This window comes from Toxorhynchites rutilus, chromosome 3 (assembly GCF_029784135.1).
Source record: "Toxorhynchites rutilus septentrionalis strain SRP chromosome 3, ASM2978413v1, whole genome shotgun sequence".
NCBI classification, from domain to species: Eukaryota; Metazoa; Arthropoda; class Insecta; order Diptera; family Culicidae; genus Toxorhynchites; species Toxorhynchites rutilus.
Window position 1 is genome coordinate 304,768,274 of NC_073746.1, and position 22,078 is coordinate 304,790,351.

General features: G+C 39.1%; 1 protein-coding gene across 3 annotated transcripts in view; it reads right to left on the reverse strand.

The window, feature by feature from the left end:
• The window catches only part of LOC129775843 (KH domain-containing, RNA-binding, signal transduction-associated protein 2), a 144,338-nt gene that overhangs the window by 12,961 nt on the left and 109,299 nt on the right, over positions 1–22,078 (reverse strand). For 2 of the 3 annotated variants that reach the window (XM_055780989.1, XM_055780986.1), the window contains 5 exons: positions 18,890–18,956; positions 18,315–18,806; positions 8,774–8,875; positions 8,577–8,709; positions 8,225–8,493 (listed from right to left, as the gene is read on the reverse strand). In XM_055780989.1, the coding sequence (XP_055636964.1) occupies positions 8,385–8,493; positions 8,577–8,709; positions 8,774–8,875; positions 18,315–18,806; positions 18,890–18,956 (903 nt within the window). In that variant the 3' untranslated portion in view covers positions 8,225–8,384. The remainder of the gene's footprint in view (positions 1–8,224; positions 8,494–8,576; positions 8,710–8,773; positions 8,876–18,314; positions 18,807–18,889; positions 18,957–22,078) is intronic. The other variant, XM_055780988.1, reaches the window with a different exon arrangement.

Here is a 22,078-nt window from a genome sequence, read left to right on the forward strand (position 1 = left end):
GGAATGTTTCATTGCATTATATGGCGACCGTGACAGGACTCTGCCACGGTCCGTTCATGAGTTAATCAAAATTGATCAGAGATGAATTCTGATAGTGAAATTTATCAAGTCATGAACTACACCAGTGCAGAGAACAACGACGAAATGGGTGCAGTGAAGGAGGCCATAATTCAGCTTAAGAGCCACCACCGCTGGTAAGGTTTGTCCCGCAGCGGAACTTTTCGAAGGAGGTCCGGAAAAACTTGTCGAGTGTGTGCCCCGGTTGTTAGTCAGGATCTGGAATATGGAACAGCTACCGGAGGAGGGGGAAGATGGGGTAATCTGTTCCATATATGAAAAAGAAGCTGGATTGTGGGAACTACTCTTTCGCCGTCTATCGCCAATAGCAAACAAATTTGTGAGAAGTCCATCAGACCGGTTTCATGCCCGGTTGTTCGGCAAGGGACCAGATTTTTGCACTGCGGCAGATCCTTCAAAAGTGCACGGCTTTCCTCGAATGCTGACAAGACTGATTCAGGCAACGATGAACCATGTGCGGTGCAGTGTACGGATCTCAGGCGATCTGTCGAAATCGTTTGAGACTCACAGATGACCTCGACAAGGCGATGGACTCTACTGTCTGCTCTTCAACGGGGCGCAGGAAGGTGTTATGCGGAGAGTGGGCTTCAACATACGGGTCACGATCGTGAACACATCTAGTCAGTTTATCTGCTTCGCCGTTGTAGCGGACTTGTATACAAGACTGAAACACGGAGCAGCTTGAGATCAATACGTCCATGACTGAACACATGCTAGCAGGAAGGGCTGATCGTCACAGATTATTTCTTGGTAGTAGTGTTGACCAGATTTTTGCACTGCGGCAGATCCTTCAAAAGTGCACGGCTTTCCTCGAATGCTGACAAGACTGATTCAGGCAACGATGAACCATGTGCGGTGCAGTGTACGGATCTCAGGCGATCTATCGAAATCGTTTGAGACTCACAGATGACCTCGACAAGGCGATGGACTCTACTGTCTGCTCTTCAACGGGGCGCTGGAAGGTGTTATGCGGAGAGTGGGCTTCAACATACGGGTCACGATCGTGAACAAATCTAGTCAGTTTATCTGCTTCGCCGTTGTAGCGGACTTGTATACAAGACTGAAACACGGAGCAGCTTGAGATCAATACGTCCATGACTGAACACATGCTAGTAGGAAGGGCTGATCGTCACAGATTATTTCTTGGTAGTAGTGTTGCGATCGACGGCGAGGTGGTCGACGAATTCATCTACCTTGGCTCGTTAATAACAACTGATAACAACAACAGCCGTGAAGTTCGAAAAAGCATAGTCAACGGAAGTCGCACCTACTACGGGCTCCGCAAATCCTCGGGCTCCAACGAACTCCGTCCCCGTACGAATTGTACCATGTACAAATTCCTGATTCGACCGACTGTTCTCCATGAGCATGTGGATGCTGGGTTCGCAGTTGAATTGCGCCAGTTCGTGATTCATCCTCTTTCTCAATACTCCGTTTTCCTGTACACCGTATATTGTGCGAAAGAAGTGGTTGAACCAGGCGAATCAGGACTCGGCAAGAATCAGGGCGACCGGGAATTGGAGAAAGTGTTCCCGTGGCCGAGTGACTAGCGTCACACATTATCATGCTGGGAGTTCGGGTTCGATTCCCGTTTTGGCCGGGGGATTTCTCGTCAACGAGTTTTTTTCTCCAACTTTCACTGTCGTCACGCGTATTTTAGATCTTGCCACTCCAGAATACATTCAAGGCGTGTTATTCGGCATAGAAATCTCCACTAACTACTACTAATATAAATAACGCAAATAGTACCTACGTTGAGAAGACAAAAGTTCCACTGGGATCGTCCATCCAAGATGAGGAAGAAGGGAGTTGGAGAGCTGCAACTATAAATCGGGTGTTTCGACGGAACAATGTTATGAATAAGATCCAATCTCTCCATGGGATGTAGCATCATTACAAATAAATAAATAAAAATAAAAAAAGGCATTTTTTATGGGGTTCTATTCAGATGGGTATCCAGACTCAAAGTTTGAATAGATTTCTGTAGGAAAATTAAACCTCTATCTGGAAACCAATATATTGCATGTTGTTCCGATGCAAAATTTAAATACACTGATCGTGACATATGATCCCTTCCTGAACATAACTCCCCCGACCTCCATGACGGATTTGTCAAATTTTCGTCAAATATGTGGCAAATTTTGTCTTGTTTGATGATTCTGCGCTCCCCTTCTTTGTTCGACAGGATAATAATTTGTCCTCTTGTAACAGAAACAGTATGGCTTTTCTCTCCAGTCTGTTTATTTGGAAAGCTCATTAACTCGATGTTATAGAGACAAACCCCACAGGATAGCGTGTACCCAAATCAAAAAGAAACGCACAGCAATAATGTCCGGACGTGGTTATAATTTCTCGGTATTCGCAAGAAAAAACAGTTTAAATTTCTGCGCATAATGGACTGACCCCTCAGTAGCAGTAAACTTGAAGTGGGTGGGGGAAAATGAGAAAAATATGCAAATCGAGCGCTGTGTTTTGAATATACTGTTTTTGTTAGGAAGATGTGTGTGTGGGGGGCAAGAATTGGTTTTGTGGTAATTGATCCTGCCGGATCCCATTTCTTTGGCGGATGGATGGGAACGGACATTTGCATCTGTTAATGGAGTTTATAAGTATAACATTGCCGTAGATAAATTTGAATAGAATTTAATTATCTTGGTTTAGAGCAAACGACAGAGCTCTAGATCTGAAAATGATGATTATGATGTTGGATTACGGTCAGCGAACGAATCTTTTTATATTGAATGACTATAGATCATACTGCCCAAGAAGATGACGAACGTATAAGGTGCTGTCCACATACCACGTGGACAACTTTAAGGGGGGGGGGGTTGTTTGTGGGTACGAAAATGTCCACGCTTGTCCACAGTGAGGGGGTGGGAGTACAGGCAATTTCCACGTGGACACGTTCAACAGATGTTTTTTAATACATTCAGATCTGTTCAAATAAATTAATTTTTTTCTGGCATTTTCCACCCATTTTGGGAACTCTATATTTATCCATAAAATCCATAAAATCCATAAAAATCCATAAAATTATGTCGAATACTTTTCCATATCATCGAACTTTTTCACTGAAATATGTATTCTGCATAAAATTCACATGCAACATTGAGCCATCAAGCTTCCATTGGTAGTGGAGGATCTTTGTTTTCAACTTCTAAGCTACGTCATATTTGAGCATAAACTGAACTCTGTGTTCTAAATCCAGATCTACGTGAGAGTAAATTTGACATAGCGAACTGCTGATACATTTGTATCTGCAGAGTATATGTGGGATGTTGATAATACGATGAAATGACCGGAATATTATTAGGATTTTCCAAATAATTTGAGAAGGGCTTAGCGAAACGAGTGCGATCTAAATTTTATAATACAAGTTCAAAAAATAGAGTTCATGTGCAGAACTCTGTACTGAAAGAAGCAGATTCAGTCCACCTTTTCTGATGGGTAGTACCCAAATATTTCTCGAATTTTTAGCATCCATTTTGCGACGTTATCTGACGTTAATGACGCATTGATACAGCTGCGTAGCACCGGAGATCAGTTTTTTAACTTTGTCCTACCGATCGAAAGATTGTGATGTTACAAATGAAATTCCCGTGGTAAACGACAATCGTGTTTTTTTTCAGAGGGGCTTTGAATCCGGGATTAGATTACATATTCTACACCGCCGCCAAGAGGAAAACCCTATCAATACGCTTTATGGAATAAAACATTCAAAATATTGTTTTCTTCGTTCTAATTTTCGCTTCAATATATGAACTAGTATCTTGCAGTCAAAGTTAGTAAAGAAGTATGCCTAAATCCATTGGTTGTTTCTTCATTTGAATGCTTTCGACACATTTTCCTCAATAGTCCTCGATTAGCTTCAAATAAAACAACATTCAATCGCACTAAACAATTGCAGAAGTCTTCAGAAAAACTCAGAATCTTTTCGATAGACACTCGTTTCTCAGAGATTATCTGCAGGCGAATGATTTTATTGTTAAAAAAGTTTCTTCAGATGTTATGTCATGCTTAATTGTAAAAATATTCGCTTGATTATGCAGTTTTACTGTTGTACTGTCCTTTGAAGTCACCGAAGAAATGTTTCTAATTTCAGTTTTTACTTTTGCTTTGGAAACAATCTCCAAGTTAAAACCATTAGAAAAGCAGATATGTATTTGACGTTGATTCTCTCGAATGTTCTCGAAAAGTGCTTTGAAGAAGTAGCAGTTTCGGCAGTTATCATAGTGGGATTTTTACACAAATCATTAAATAGATTTCCATACGCATTCAAACAAATGGGATGAAAAAGAACGAATTTTGGTGGGTTATACAATTAACAGAGCGTTACCCTGAAGCCAACGATTTCACATATTTTAAAACTCTCAAATATATTGATAGGAAGTGGTATAAGAAATACTACATAAATAGAATTTGGAACAAACTGAAGTGCGAAACAAATAACTTTTTCGGGCAATGTTAATGAAAGAATCAAAGAATAAAAAACAACCGTTACTACTAATAAAGACCATTTGCATTATTATTTTTTTCAAAAAAGGTTATTTGATTAATTATTTCCTTTTTTGCAATTACAATATATGGAAGAATATTCACGTGGACAACTGAGAGGGAGGGGTATAGTCAATGTCCACGCTTGTCCACGGAGGGGTAGGGGGGGAGTCTAAAAGTTTACTTTTTCTGTCCACGTGGTATGTGGATAGCCCCTAATGTCCATTAAATATTACCATGGGAGCCAACCGAGAAACATCAAATTGTCAGTACCTCTCCGTGGGGTAATTAATCAACCGGGGAAACTCGGTGTTCCGTATAGGACGATAGATGGAATTGCGATGAAGTGAATTTGCATTCTAAGTTGCAGCTCAACCAGAACTTTGCACCTGTTGCTCAGAGTGTTTGGAAAACATTTTTAATTATCAAGTTTGTCGAGAAGTTTACCAGATGAAGTTCCTTTAGTAGAAACCTTAGTAGCATTTTTCAAATAGAAACAATCTGGTAGGAGTTTAAATTTAAGTGGAATGCAAAAAGTGCTTGTTCGACATGTGCTTTTGTAGTACTTTGAATTTAGGTTGAAGACCTAGAAATAAAATTCAGATCTCAGATTCTTATTCCAGATTTCAGAATCCAGAATCTAGATTCAGATTCCAGATTCAATTTCCAGATTTAGATTCCAGACTTCATGAACTATTAGAAAAACATATCGATTATTTTTTTGCAGTTCAAAGATACTCGTGAAACATTCAGAAATCATATTGCGTTCACAACCCTTGTTCCAACACTGGAAAAAAATGGGTGGGTTATATCCATGATATAACCGCAAGGTTGACGTGGGGCTACCTTAGCTTAGCAATCATTTGTTTGTATTGATTTAATTTTTGATTGAATGAAACAATTTCCGAATTCAATTGAATTCAATATATTTGCTTTGTGAGTGAAGAGATTGAATAAATGCTATGTAAGGTAAATTCATGCATTGTGATAGATTATGTTCTCTGACAGTCCTTTTACGGTTGGTATGTTGCCTAGGACAAAATATGTGAACGGAAGAATTATCAAATGATTATTTTATTTTACATTTCTCTGCATCAAAGTCAAAGCGTTGTGTTCGTACCCGCTTTCGTAATCCGTGTTAGGAAAACACTTTTCGGAGTGCAAAAAAAAAACATGTGGGTGCAGAAGTACCCCCGGCTTGCATGAATCAACAACTTCAACTTCTACTTTTTATACTATAGAGGCTTAAACTTGGAAGTTCACTCGCCTCAATTGGCTGCAGGATTTTCCCATGTACCTGAGTATATAAGACCGTGTTAAGGAAACATATTCTAGTCTGCACAAAGGCAAGCGAGTACAAAAGTACTCGCAGTTTACATTTATTTGCAAAGTCGATTTCCCCAGACACCTTGGTTTTGAAGCCTGTGTTAGGCAACACATTTCAGTCGGAACAAGAATACCCCCGACTAACAAGTATTTGCTATGCCGATTTCCCCACGCTCCTTGGATTTAACCCTTTAACGGGCCGTGAGAACTAGGCATGTAATCAAAGCAAAATCCATTACAACGACGTATTTACATGTTCAAAAACACACAACATTTTTTTTTCAATACGACAAACAATCAAAAACATTGAAAAAATTGGTGGCAATATGTTGGTCTCAATATAGCTGCCATCTGCCCGTAAAAGGGCTAGTGTTAGATGTACCATATATTTGCTACCATGTATTTGCAATGCCTATTTCCCCAAGGCTGCTTGGTTATGATGGCTGTGTTGGGAAACCGTAAATCGGGCCAATCAAAAGGAGGCAGTTAGGGCGTTTGGATAACGCTTAACATTTTACAGTTATTCAATAGTTTATCTAACGAAAAATAACATTTTATTAGTTGCGACAGATGCGTAGAAATATTCCCTATCAATTGATACAATCATCTTTCCGATCCAGTAAGAAATGTTCGAGTTATAAGCATTCGGAATCTTTCATTTTTTCCAGCATTTTCTGTGTTTAGGTTCGCTTAGAGGTAGTCCCACGTCAAAAACAATATAGGAGGTTGTGTTTAAGACACGACCGCATTGTTGACGTAGAACTACGCTGTGGTTTAATCCAAGCTGCTTGTTTATAACTACGGATATAATTTTATAAAGCTACGAAAATTTAGAAATAACCATTCTACCAGTTTGGTCGCCCGGAAGTGTTTTTTTTGTAGAATCATTTGACGATAAATGTTTGATGATTCATTCTTGTGCTCGCAGAACAATGCATGCTCGAGATAAGCGCAGCTGTAATCTTTAGTGGAGAAAGTTTTGCTACTGGCAAGCGAAACCAAATCACATACAAAATTTCAGAACGACATCTTGGTGACTAAATAAACGAAATAAAATCTCAACAACCTCGCAAAGAGTAGCACTGTTTCATCATGATCAAGATTAGCGCGAATTCAATCCTAGTTGAAAGCAGTTTTGCGACTGGCACGCGAGCCCAAATAAATGAATAACTTAATATAACTTATTGAATAACTTTGTATTCCCCAAATAGTTTTTTGGTGCGCAATCGTAAACATCTGCTCCACCATAGCGTCAGTTCAATGTATTGATGACAGAAAAGAAATAACGTCTACTGAGGCAAATACTCAGCCTTTTGCCAAGCAGTTAACTTGGCAAAAGGCTGAGTATTCGCCTCAGTAGAGGTTCATTACTAATACCCTAGAGTAAATGTGTCCCTCCCACTATCTCCCTTCCTTGTTTAAATTTATTATTACGACTGCATAATTTGCAACACCAAACAATCGTCAATCATAGTATAAAAAAATTAGGCGATTGTACACGGGACAAAATTCCAGAACATTTATTTTCTTGGTGAGTTAACGATAGCCTAGGTTGATGATTCCCCACACAGTTGTGTAGCTCAGAACCTTAATGCAATGGCGAGTGAGTAATTTGGTCGCGTCCACAGCTCAATCCGAAACGAAGACATGTTATAACGCAAAACAAGGAAGAACAAGCGATATTCATTGCTTTGAATACAGAACGATACTTAAAGTTTGCCTTCCTTCCTTACTTGAGGCTTTAAACTTCTTCAGTTCATTCTTCTCTAACCTTCAAAAAGACCCTTGAAAAACTCCGTCCGTCATATTACTCCTCCACCCCCATTGCCTTGAGAAAGGCATTCGATCCATCGCTGTCCAGCTCGCTCTCAGCGAGATCGACTATTTATACTCTAGGCAAATATTCCTCTTCGTTCTTCTTCTTTTCCTTTGTTCACGGAGAATTACCATCTCACGATTTCCCCTTCGTTCCTCGTCGATAAGTTGCTCGTTATTGACAGCACTGTCCGGGAAGCACACAAATGGACAGAACAAATGTATGAGGAAATGGGAATGTTTCAAATTTTCATCAATTTAAACCATGTGATTGGGATTGGGATTGTAATGTATAGCATATCAAGCAAATCAATCTTAGGGAATTTCCGATTCGTTTGGTATGTAAATCGCCAAAATCCGTTCGCAGAAAAAACAGTTATTAACGTTAACTTTATTTCATAAAAACGTGACCTGTTTTCTGATTTGGCACCCTTAATGAAAGACGTAGTTCTACGTCAAAAATCTAGAAAAAATGCCATCGGATTTTCATCCCCCCGGAGCTGGTACTTACCTCTAATGTAACCTACTAACACATTGAAAGCAGTGTCTTTTGTCGTTTCATTTGCTCCCATCTATGTAGACTATCTTTCTCTCTCTCTCATTGTCTCGCTCGCTCTCATTCATCCCGTGTGCGTCCACGTGATCTGTTCACGTAATGTTATCCGATGCGCTTAAGCCCCTTGCAGGATGTTTTCCTTCTGAACCGATCCGGTGCCACTGGTCTGCAGCAGATCGAGTGGAGGTTGGAGAATTAGTGGCGATGTAATCACCTGAATCGGTCTGTTGAATGGAGTTTATAGGGAGATAAAAAAACAGAAAGGAATGAATGGGGATGAGTGGGTGACATGGAACAAAACACTCACTCTCCTATGGGAGCATTCGATCGGCTTCCATGCATCGCTTGGGCGGTCCGAGCGCGGGCAATCAGTGTCATCACGGTTCGTTTGGTCGGGTTCATGCTGGACCTGGGACCACCGAGCAGTGGTCGTTTTCGGGCTGTAATGGTTATTGTTACCCAAAATATATTGGTTTCTGTAGAATTAATTAGATTGAAACTTACCTAAGCTCACCGTTTTCACACCTCGCAGCGCCGGGTGGAGAAAAGCGTTAGCAGATTCCACGAAAGCCAGGGTCTGTGCTTCGATATCTGTCGTTGGCAGGGCTGACGAAGAAATGAACGAGAATTATTTTCAACATGAATTATCGTAGCTCAGAAATAATGCTACGGAAGGAAAGTGATATTTTTGTCTGTTCAAAGAATGAAAGAATCACTACGTAATATCGTCTCTCTGACGTCTGGCATATCGTAATCACTCAGCATCCCCTTAATAATTGGTAGGTCACATTTTATGGCGCATCATAAATCGAACTTTCTGTGGGACAAAATCCTTTTCTTACGCAAGAAAATCCTCTTCGCCCAATCTCCTCTTCGCTTGGGTGAAATTCCATTATATCATAAAACTTACATGCCATACCGTCATGTACTTCATATATAATTCGTGTCGGTCTTCCGTACAAGGGAAATGCTGAAATATGGAGTGATAAAATGTGGAACTTTCTCCTTCATTAGTGAAGCAGCCCGATGCTCATTCCCAGTTCGAGCAGACCGACCACAAACGAGGAATAACTCATTTAATATGCAAACTGTGACTGTGAGAGAGGGGGCATCTTCCTACTGCCATTTGACCCGACCAAAAGGTAAAAGGTTCCGGAGGCCACAACATCATCGACATACCCACAGCCACACGCATGGGAGAAGTTCGTATCACTTCTTTATTGCCTCCATTTGAGCATTTTATCATCCTAGGCATTCATTCTGCCGCCATTCCGAGACGGCGAGACGGATGCGAGAGGTGCCGACATCCGGTGGCCGTCATCATGTTCAGTCTTTTATCCGCATCTACCGGTAGCTCAAGATGAAGATGGAAGTGTTGTAATCGATAGTGGTGGCATTCTTAAAAGATTCGCATGCTCCCTCGTAGGCTCGAAGGTATGCCATTTATGAGTGGCTTGATTATGCACTTGGACGTACGAAAGTTATTCGCTTCTATGAAATTCAAATATTTCTGTCTATTGATTCCGTAATAAATTAGTTTTCATTGAGCGGATGCCACATCGACAAGATTCAATTAGCGATTTCAACTATTTCCCGATGATTGACAAAAGGCAATAGACCCACATCTCGGTTTTGTGTCGGTCATCAATGTGGTCGACTCGACTGTTAGATGCTTATTAAGGGGAGTCATTGAAAAGTCATCGTTCGGTCTTAAATGGCTAACATCCTACCGAAGATCGAATGTGAAAGATAAGCAAAATCCTCGTTATTTAACTTATGTGACTAATTTCGCAATCATGTGAGGGTTCTGCCATTGGTGAAATATGCTCTTTTGGGAAATGTTTTCGATTTGACGTTTTGATTCCTCTGGTAAAATAATGATACCACCCGAAAATATCAACTATGTTTTGGACAAGTAAATTGCTACAAACGATTACTTCCTTCCTTCCTGAAAATATTCCTGTATTGATATATAGAGCTATCATCGACCTTCTTCAATAAAATATTGATATAATTCCGAAGAGTTCGATAGCTAAAGGGTGTGTCACATCAAATTGCATCACGGAAAAAACGCTGTAGAAATTCGCCCAGTAGACCGATCCTTTTGAAAATTTTAGACAGTAAAATAAGCCTGTATGCTCGCACCTTCCTCTTTACCCCGTCCATAAGGTTCTGTACAACGTCAGGTTGTAGTTTTTTTTTAACAGAAATCCATTTTCTCTTGAAGTCCGCCTCCGATTTGACAACTTTTGGGTTCTTCCGGAGGGCCTGCTTCATAATCGCTCAATATTTCTCTATTGGGCGAAGCTCCGGCGCGTTGGGTCAAACTGTTCAAGTTGGGTGGGTTCATTTCCTTTGGCACGAAGGTGACCCCACTGGCTTCGTACCACTCCAACACGTCCTTTGAATAGTGGCACGAAGCGAGATCCGGCCAGAAGATGGTCTAAACGTCTAAACTGCTTAACTACGCGCTTGTGATCTTTTTCACTGACGGAGCATCCATTTTTGCCGTTCTTCACCTTCCGGTCGATGATTAGGTTCTCGAAGTATCGTTTTAGTACTCTGCTGACCGTGAATTGGACGATTCCCAGCATCTTACCGATGTCCCGATGTGACAACTCCGGATTCTCGAAATGAGTGCACAGGATTAATTCACGACGCTCTTTTTCGTTCGACGACATTTTTCCAAATTTGCGAAAAATTTACAGTGAAGCATGGCCAACGTGATCTATACACTCTTATCTGATTATAAGCGAAAGCTGAAGATATAATTCCTAAAAATTAAATTTCTACAGCGTTTTTTTCCGTGATGCAATTTGATGTGACACACCCTTTAGTAGTGATGTGAGTTATAATTTTTTTGTTTACCATGTGTATAAATGTGGAGCCGGACTTTACACGAAAATAGTTATAAATATTAACGTGTGAGGTTGAAGTAATATCGATTGTCATTTTTTATGTTTTTGACATCTGTAAACAATATACAATTAAAAAACTCCGCCTGTGAATGACGGATCTCTATGGTAGCTTGTCCGAAAAAGAACCTAAAACTATTGAGAATCGCAGCGAGGGTCCCTCATAATTAAATAATAAATTCCTCACCACAGTGAAACCTCATTTTAACCTCTCCCCGCTAACAACTATCCCTTCCTTCATAATAGCTAGGGAACCATGCTCTAGAGGCGACCATATCTTCAGAGAATTGTTTTGTTTTGGTTTGCGTCCTTGATATTTTCCTTTGGGAAATATTTCAGAAACGCTTAAATATATGCAATTTTCGAACGAACACATGTTCGTTTGTTTTGATCAGTATTTGTTTTACGGCGCTGTCAGAATAGTCTATACAAGGTAACTGTTCAATTAAGCATTATTTATATCAATCACTAGCTGACCCGACGAACTTCGTCCCGCCAAAAATAGATTTTTTTGATTTGAATACTTTCAAACATCCACGTTTTCTTACTAAGTGAACGTTAGTGAGACCAATCACTGAACTCTTCATTGATTGATTACCCTGTGAGCCTTTACAATTTCCTTTTACTATAAATTGTCTAGTACTTCTACAAAAAATCGTCCTTATAATATACATTTTTTTTCAAACAAGATTCAAGTTCAAGATTCTTCAAGCATTTGGGAATAACATGTTTCCCCGTTGCATGGAATACATGTTTGATACAGAGAATATTACAAAATAAAGACAACTCAAATCGGACCATTCCTTCCTCTGGTTTAGGGCACACCAACACATTTGGCATTCCATTTTTGTTTATATAGATAGAAGATATAGGAATGCGTTATTCCGTCTGAAAATCCTTTTCCACTTTCGAACAAGAATCAATTTCGTTAGCGGCAACATCAAATGGACTAACAACGCTTAGCTAATTGTAGAACATATGCGAATTTAATTTTCCGAATTTTCCAATTTTTCTCTCCGCTATACTGATCTACGGGAAGAGACGAATACAACGAAATATAGATGACTCAAATTGAACCATTCCTTCCTCGGGTTTTCCGCTTACCAACAGATTTTGCCTTACATTTTTATTTATATAGATATAAGATATGGAAATGCGTTATTTCGCCTGAAAATCCATTTCCACTTACGAACAAAGATCAATTTCGATAGCGCAAACATCGAATGGACTAACAACGCTTATTATGATGCAATTTTCGAACATGTGGGAATTCAATTTTCCGAATTTTCCGACCTTCCTTCGGGATTTTCCGAAAATTTTCCGATTTTTCTCTCCACTATATTGATCTACGGGAAGAGACGAATACAACAAAATACAGGAGGCTAAAATCGGATCATCCCTTACCAACCGATGTTGCCTTACATTTTTATTTATATAGATGTTATAATTTAGAATGCAGAACTTACTTCCAGAGCATATTTCAGTGGCTGAAAATGAGTGGACAGACAAATCATCACCAGTTTGAACGACTCGTTGAACCAATGAAACCGAATGTAAACATTGCTCGAGGTATTTGTGGAGGCAGTTCAAATAGAATCCCGGTTAAGGAAAAGTGGAAGGAATTCATTGAGGATTAAGCTGAGACCATCAATGTGTCTCGGTTCAGAATGACAGAAAGTAAGTGTTTCTTCTATGATCCATATAACTTCATAAGTAAAAAAAAGAGAATCACATGCAAAAAAAATATTTTGTCAAGAAAAGTGGGATTCATGCGTGACTCCTTACGGAATTCCATAGATTGCAGTTGTGAAAATACATGAAAAAGTTCATTTTCTAATAATATTTTTTTTTGTAAAGCAAATCGTTCCATGATGTCGTTTTTATTACACATCCATGAATGCATTACGCCTATTAAGCTTCATTCGTTGTGGGAATACCAGTTTTCTCCAAAACATAACCATATTAACACTTTTGGAAATATAGATATTTATAATTTTCATAGCAGATGTCTCAAAAAAAGATTTGGCATCCTTTCTATATTGCTTTGTGAAACATTTCAAATTCGTTTCTAAATATTTCAGAACGGCCACTGACATTCGAGCAGACTAACGAATCGAGCTGTTTTCCTCGATTTCTATAATTTCAGATTTTACTCGGTGTGATAGTGATAGTGATTGTATCGAATCCTCGATTCGGTTTCTATAATAGGGCCCAATATTCAATTCAAAATATCAGAAGTTTCATGTTGCTACAAATTTTCGATGTAGGACTACGTATAAAAGGAATATGTTGGGGGTAAAATGAAAATCTAAAAACTGAACAAGATTTCGATCATAAATAACTCGATAATTTCTTAATAGATCGCCAAGATTGATTAGAAATCATCATTTGATTAGAAATATTTCTGCGCATCTATCACGATAAATAAAGTATTTTTTAGATTAACAATTGAATAATTGTAAAATGTCAAGTATTATCTAAACGCGTTAAATCCCACTCTTTGATTGGCCCAAATTGTGCTCCGTAAATTGTATCGACCAAGAAGGGTAACTACAGGAATAGAGGAATACACTTTGAATACATCAATGCTGTTGCGAAAACAAATGTAGTTATCCACCGTGCATAACATTCTACTCCAGGGGAATAACGAAGATAAGGGAAAGAACAAGATAAGGAACGTTGCACCGTAGGCTCAACCCCTGTGTGGTTTTGCTCCGAACCGATAATTCATTTTCTAATCGGGAAGCAAACCACTTTAGAAGAAGTGGTATCAGCAGCAACAACCCGACATTACCCATTCGTCTTTTTTTAAGTATAAAAAATAATGGATTTTATGTATGAAATCATTTTTTCTACAGGGAAATACATACAATTCAACTAAGCTTGTTAGTGGACTTGAAAAGAACCGAAGGTTTTGTAGAAACAGCTGAAGATGAATAGTACATGATTTATTCTTGTTCTAGCGAGAACAATACACGAGATTTGTTTCCCTATTACCAGCATTTATCCTTTCTTCTAGCAACGCACTGCCACCACAGGCGATAATATTCATGTTCCACCACCACCATTATCTATCTTTGCAGTATAGAAATGAAAGACGTAGTCCTGGGTCAAAATGTGAGAATGTGTCTCGATGTGCGATGGTTCGACCCAAAAAACAAATAATTTGTTGGTGATATATTCATGAATTGCGGAGACTGATCGGCTCGTGTATCTTTCAAAGGTTCGTCTAAACGGAAGGAAATGAATCCCTTCGTGACGACATAGAGGAAACGGTAATGTACAGTGATGTTTTCAACACGACAGACCATAAAACGACCCTTCAGAGAGGTTATACGTTAGTGGGCCCCAGGGAGTGCCTTAAATTACAGGACAAAGAAGCTCCCGTGGCCAAATGATTAGTTCTCTCTTATGTATTAAAAATAATTTAAATCCGCGGTTACGTTCAATTCTCGAATGATTTTTTTAAAAATAAATGTAATGGCCATTATTGTCTTATATCATTCGCTATTTGTTTGATAAGTTTAAAATACAATCCGCGTAACTTCATGTAATTTATCAGCGAAAATGAATACACACAGTATGCTCCCAGCATATCCCACATTTTACCCCACACAGTAATAGGCATAAAAAAGCACACCTTGGATGTTTAGAAATTTTTCCCAATTTCTGGATTATTGATTACTCAAAACCTTTGAGTAACCCCTCGATTCTTCATATGATGACATAATGAGCTGTGCGATATTGTGAGAAATCGATATTGAAGCGATATTTGAATAAAAAAAACAATTTTGTTAAGTAAAAATAGCAATTTCATGAGTCTTTATTATAAAAACAACAACAGCATCATATATAGCTGGATTCAATTCATAAAACTTAAACCAAACATTTTATTTCAAGGGCACGCGAAACAAAAATAAAAAAAAACAAGTGTAAAAGTCCGAGTTGGATAAATAACAAATCACACATTAAAAGCAAAAAAGTTAAAAATTGATGTTGAAGTTGAAGACGTTTGGGCATACTATCGACTAAGTTCTGGAGAGACGTTAAATAAGTGTCCTTATCAGTGATAGAGGAGATGTGTCTAAAACGCACCGGCCGGAGAATTAACCAGCAAGAATAGAAATGCAATGGTTGTAGGCAATCGTGCTAGTCAATGATAGAATCCTACCATGTAAGTTTTACTTCTGTAACATTCTTAAAGAAATATGAAAAATAATTTTCTTTGGAAGCGATTTTCGATGTAATTTTCTACATCATTTCTTTAAGGTTTTTGTTACTTGAAACCGATTCAGAGGCGATAACTGTGAATCATATTTATCGAATCGGGTTCCCAGTGGATATCTCAGATGAAGAAAACGGTAAGAAAGGATTCATTTACTTCTCAATTTGATATTTTCCGCATCAGATTACCATCGGGCAGTACGGCATACCCTCGATCGGGGCAATTTGTTCGCTTTCGGCCGGATAACATTCTCACGAGAGGAATAGTTTGTAAGTGAGGGATGCCACATGTTTTTTTCAAATATCTCTACATGACACGAATAAATGTCTTCAAATGTAGTCATAATGAACAAAAATGAGCAAACCATCACGATATTTCTAAATCATGTTCGATAAACGCAAACAGTTGTTTTCACATACTTTGACATGAACTCAGTATGTTTTCACAAAACTAAATGTCTTCAAAACGGAAATATGGCATCTATATTAGAGAGAGTGTAGGAAAAAAAAATAAAACCAGTCCAGGAAAAGTATCCCCACACCATTACATTGCCTCCTCCGGACTGCTCCCCGGCTTATTCCGAACTTTCCTGCAATCTTCCGCTGCGAAATCTGCTACAAATGATCCTGAACAACAAGATTTCGGACTTGCGTGCTGATTTTCTTTCCACCCATTTAGATTTTGTTGAAAACTCTTTGTGTAGACAACAACAATCGACTTTTATGTGCCAACGTTAATAACACTTTGCTCATACCGCATCAACTGAATCACTGAAAGGTTGTAAGCAATATTGCACAGCCTTGTAACATGTGGGAACGAGGGGTTACTGAAAGGTTTTGAATGATTCTAATCTCTCATCCCTATTTTTGGCAGTGGGCTTTAATTTTTGTCATCTCATATTTGCATATTTTAAAGAAGTTATGTAAGGAAGCAAACAAAATCTAACAAAAATAACAAATCTTTTTTTTGGGCTGCTAAAATGTGCGATATCAATTTGGGAATTATTTTTATGTAACAAAACAAGAAGTGGGTTATATCTGTGATATTACCGCAAGGTAGACGTAGGACTACCGTTAGCTCGGTAATCATTTATTTGAAATTGCATCTGAATCAATTCTTAATGGATGAATGAATGAATATTTCGAAAGATTGCTTTTTCTTGTTAGTGTGTGGGTGGATGAGTATAAGTATGGAATTGTTATCAACATAAAATTCAACTTTCTCGAACTTGTTGGTGGTCCCGAAACGAACCGATGGAATTTGAGTGGCCTTGTAAAAGCAACTGAAGATGTTTGATACATGATTCATTTTTGTTTTCGGTAGAATAACACGAGATTTTTCATGATCACTCCATACGCGGAATAGAAACTGAGGGCGCCATTTTACGGTGAAAACGAAATAAAGTCTATATAACCTTGCATAAAATTCATTTCGTTTTTATTGAGATGTGGCAATTTCATGACTGTTCCATGCAAAAGCAGAACAGAAACTGATGCTATTGGATTGCATCACGGGAACACCAAACCGAATGAGTAAATGGGTGCGAATATGCCTTCGCTCGGACGCATTACAAAAAACAATTTTTCATGACTGTTCCATGCGAAAGCAGAACAGAAACTGATGCTAGTGAAAGTACGCGCAAAACAAATCACAGCTTGTATGTATTCGCTATGACGATTTCTCCAGGTGTATAGATTTTGCGTTCGTGTTCGGGAACACATTGCGATCATCAATCATCATCAATGAGCTAGATTGTTATGATGAAATCATTGCTTGCTTTCAAAGCAATTTTTAAGCTATTGAAACGATTGTTCGGACCAATAAGTGACAATCATATAATTTGTTGATATTTTATCTTTCGGATGAAGTGATTATTATACCACTCCATTCAGCCGGTAATGAAATATTAATGTTCAAAAGCTTGCAGTCCAGCGTCACTTTCTCGTTATCGAAACTTTGAACTTACACCCCGGTACAGAAATGAAAGACGTAGTCCTACGTCAAAACCACGATTTTAGAGAGCCGGCGAAAAATTCTGTTTAAATTGGTTGAAAATGCATCATGTTGAAAAGTTTTTCACTGTAAATTTACTATTTGGGTTCTACTGTGTAAGATCACGTACTTTTTTCAATAAAATCAATAAAGTATTTGATGAATGTTTCAAAATTTGAATTTTTTCTTTTAAATTCTATATAAAAAAAAAGTTTTAGAAATATTGTAAATCGCTGAATTAATTGGTATCGCTGTACTAGAAATATTGTTTTGATTTTTGCATAACTAAAGGCGCAATAAAGTGTTTTTGGGGTTAACGGGCAGTGGCAACTATATTGCCACCAACAACAATAACTGTTTCAATAATTAAATTTTTTTCAAAGGTAAATATGTGTTTTTCCTCATGTAAGGATTCTGTTCTCTGAAGTTGAAGTCGATCCCTTGCCTGGTTCTCACGGCCCGTTAAAACACATATTCTATGATTCATGCATTCATGATTCATTGCCCATTACCGTTGACCGTATCCCTGTATTCTACTCATTTTTCATCGCAAGTGGTGATATGCTTCAGGAGGGGTTCGATTTCGTCGATCCTTGAAAATGGTTCGCTGAGGAAACTAGTTTACACAAGTTCCCTTGTATTAAGTTTTGCCCGATATACGCAGATTGTTTTTAAATGACCCAATTTTTCAATCGCTAGAAAATAGCTAGAAAAAATTGTCATCGTGAAACGAATTCCATAAAGCGAATTCTATCTATAATTTTTCAGAGCCACAAATTCCAACAGACGACAAGATAGCTAAGTCAAACGACCAGATTGCACGATCCAACTCAACATGGATGTAATTCCAGCTTCCACGAAGCGACCATCCCGCCCCCAGCTGAAAGCAAGCATCAGCATCAGGATAACTTACAGTTCACGAAGTGACTAGCCGACGTCATGTTCACGTCGACTGGCATCAGATTACTCAAATCGGTGGCGGCCGCTGCGACTGCATCCGCAGCGCTGCTCGAGAGGAACTGATGATGATGGTGGTGATGTTGCTGCTGCTGCTGCTGCTGCTGTTGATGCTGCTGCTGGATGTGGTGGTGGTGGGAGGAGGCTGAGGTTAAATTCGTGCTATGCTGGGAGTGGTGCTGGCTTGTGGAAACCTCCGAACCGCTGGTTGGCGGTGCGGTGGATGCCGCAGCTGCCGCCGCGGCCACCGTTGCCGATAGGATTCCACCACCGTTCGATACGATAGAATCCGCACCGCTGCTCTGGTGGTGGTGCATCATTTCCGGATTACCATTGATACTGTTTCCATTGAGTGCCACGCTGCCGTTGGTGTTCATGTGGCCGTTCGAGATGGTGGTACCGGAGGTGGTAGTGCCATTGCAGTTCACACCAGTGCCGTTAGTTGCTGCTGGTGCCGTAGGGCGAGGTGATAAGAGAGCAGCATTATTGAGCTGTGAAGTGATGGGGAATGGCTGAAATATCTCATCTTACCGTTCTGAGCCGAATTGAGTGCTTGCATTTCCCACATTTGCTCCTGCCGTATGTCGTCGTGGTAATCCTGTAAGAGATAAGGCGGGAGAAAGTGTCAATCAGCGACAACGAGAAACAACTTTTATTTCTGGTTCAGTAAGCTGGAGAAGAATGATTGAGAAGCTAGTCTTATAGGTATTTGTCTGTTTCAAATGGAATGATTCCAATCGGGTATAGTACTTTGGTAGAAGAGAGATGAGGATATCGCTAGAATGTTTCAAAACTGAAAGGCATTGGATGCTATCCTTCACCTATTGCCTTTGAACCAACATGTTCAGCTAGAGGCTAAGAAAAACGCTCTACACTGATGGGTCGAAAATGGGAATCAGAACAGGTGCCGGAGTGTACGGTCCCAGAACTAAAATTAATGTGGCTATGGGAAGCTGGCCAACAGTTTTTCAGGCAGAAATAGCTGCAATAATAGAATGTTTAAATGTCTGCCTCAAAAGGAAATACACTCTGTCCAACTTCTATAAGACCAGGTGATGATCTTGCTGCTTTGTGCCATTGTAAACAAACAATGCTTCAACTTATATTGTAGTGTATTGGTATTGGTGACTACCATACACTGTATTATTTTCATATGTGTGTGTGCTAGCGCTGAGCGTAAACGGTTTTGTATTTTTCAAGTGTCAAGTTTCTATAAGACCAGTTACATTGTTCCGTTGTTTTAAATATTTTGATCAATAAATCTGGAAAAGGTGCTCACAGAGGGAAAATAAATACAAATCCATGCATTTCACCAAGAAAATGTTGGTATCAGAAAAAATTCTCGTTGGATTGAACGATCCCATCAAGTAGTGCTCAATTATTTGACGAATCCTTTGACGGATACGGTAAGAAGGAGATTGCTCCACGTAAATCGAAGCCCTCTGACCGGGATAAGCGGGAAATAGCTAGAACAGCTTCGAATATCTCAAATTCGCTTATGCAAATAAAGCAATATTTCAATTCAAATGTTACTCGGGTGACAATTCGTCAAATTTTGGTAAAAAACCCTCACATAAAGAGGGTTTAAACGATTAAAGCTTCTCATCTTACACCATCTCGAATCGGAAGACGTTTGAGTTTTGCCAAAGCTCACATGAACCGACAGTGGACATGGTATGTTGTAACAAAGAATGTTTCCAAAAGAATACATTTTTCTATATACCATAACGAAAAATTCTTCAATGTATAGGTTATCTTCACTGACGAAAAAAAAGTTCAATTAAGATGGTGCTGGCGGTTTCAACGGGTACTGGTGTGATTTTCGGGAGAAGGAACAGTATTTTTCAACCAGGAATTTTGGTGGAGGCTCGTGCATGGTTCGGGCGGGATTCTGTGCAACCGGAAAGCTCAAGATAGCTTTCACATAATTCAAGGATTACGAGCATGTTCTGGAATCCTCTCTCCTACCTTTTTTGCGTGGATATCGTCACAAAAAAATCGCCTATCATATCATATTCATATCAGCAAGGAAACTAAGCAACGAGCGAGCAGATGAACTTGGCAGGAACGGCTTAAGCTCACCCTTCACTGGTCCAGAACCATTCTGTGGAATTTCTGACTGTGTGCTGAAAAGTGAGCAAAAGAAATGGGAAGACCGGGAAGTAACAGCCAACTGGATGGCTGTACAACTTAACCAGGCAAAAAAAAAATTATCATACGGAGTATTAAAATTACTCAACACCTGATGAGTCTTAATAAGAAAGACTTCAGCACATTCACTGGTCTTGTAACAGGACACTGTCCGAGTAAATACCATCCTCAAAACATAGGTTTAGCACATGATATGATATTTATGATATTTATCGCTTTTGTAATGCCGAAAGCGAAACCTCGGAACACTTGCTTTGTAACTGCGGAGCTCTAACAAGACGCAGACTTCAACACCTTGATAAGGCTATTCTGGAGCCCAAGGAAATTTGGTCTGCATCGCCGATCAGGATTATAACTTTTATCAAACAGAGTATTCCTGATTGGCACCTATCTCACCACAGCTTTCAGTCTACTCCTTCATCAATGAGCAGTAGAGAAGCTTGAAGAGTAGTACAAAAAATGGGGTATACCACAATAGTTCAAAATAATGGACGCAGTGGCTCACACCCAACAGGGGAAAAACATACAAAAACGAAAGCGAATCACTTAAGTCGCTTGTGTGTTAGGAAAATATTACTCAATAAATTTCCCCACATAAATTGTATAACAATAACAACAGAACCATATGATATTTAACTTTTGAAATTTACTTCGAAAGTTACAATGCACAATGGTCCAAAGAAGGAATTTATTTGGAAATTAGCATCTACAGTTCGACAATTATTCTCTAGACAAGAACTGTCTTCGACAAAGTTGTTACATATGATGGAGCGCTCATTTTCATGTTGTTCAAAATAGCGTTTTTTAAAGTTGATGAAAAAACGTTTTTTTGCTTTATCTTTATTTCTTTCAAATTCTATAGCAAAACTGTCTTAGGACGACTTTTAGAGCTTACCAAGACAAACATTTTGCGATAATTGATTGTTTTTCCCTCTGAATGTTGTCTAAGACAGTTTTGATATCTATCTATATATATAAAAATTGATTTCTGTCTGTCTGTCTGTCTGATTCTTATGGACTCGGAAACTTATACTATTATACTGAACCGATCGGCATGAAAATTGGTATGTAGGGGTTTTTGGGGCCGAGGAAGGTTTTCATGATAGTTTGAGACCCCTCCCCCCTCTCTAAAGGGGGGCTGCCATACAAATGAAACACAAATTTCTACATCTCTTAAGAATTAATCAAGCAAATGCAATCAAATTAGGCATGTGGAGGTTTTAGGGTGCAATAAATGATTCTATGATGGTAAGATACCCCCCCCCCCCTCTTTAAGGAGAGCTGCCATACAAATGACACACAAATTTCTGCATTTCTCGAGAATTAATCAAGCAAACGAAACCAAATTTGGCAAGTGGAGGTTTTAGGGTGCAATAAATGATTCTATGGTGGTGAGATACTTTTACTCCCTCTCTTAGGGAGAGCTGCAATACAAATGAAATACAAATTTCTGCATGACTCGAAAACTAATACCAAATACCAAATTTGACATGCGAAGGTTTTAGGGGACACAAAACGTTTCTATAGCGAATCGACACTCATCCCGTCTCTCTGAGGGGGGAGGGGTGC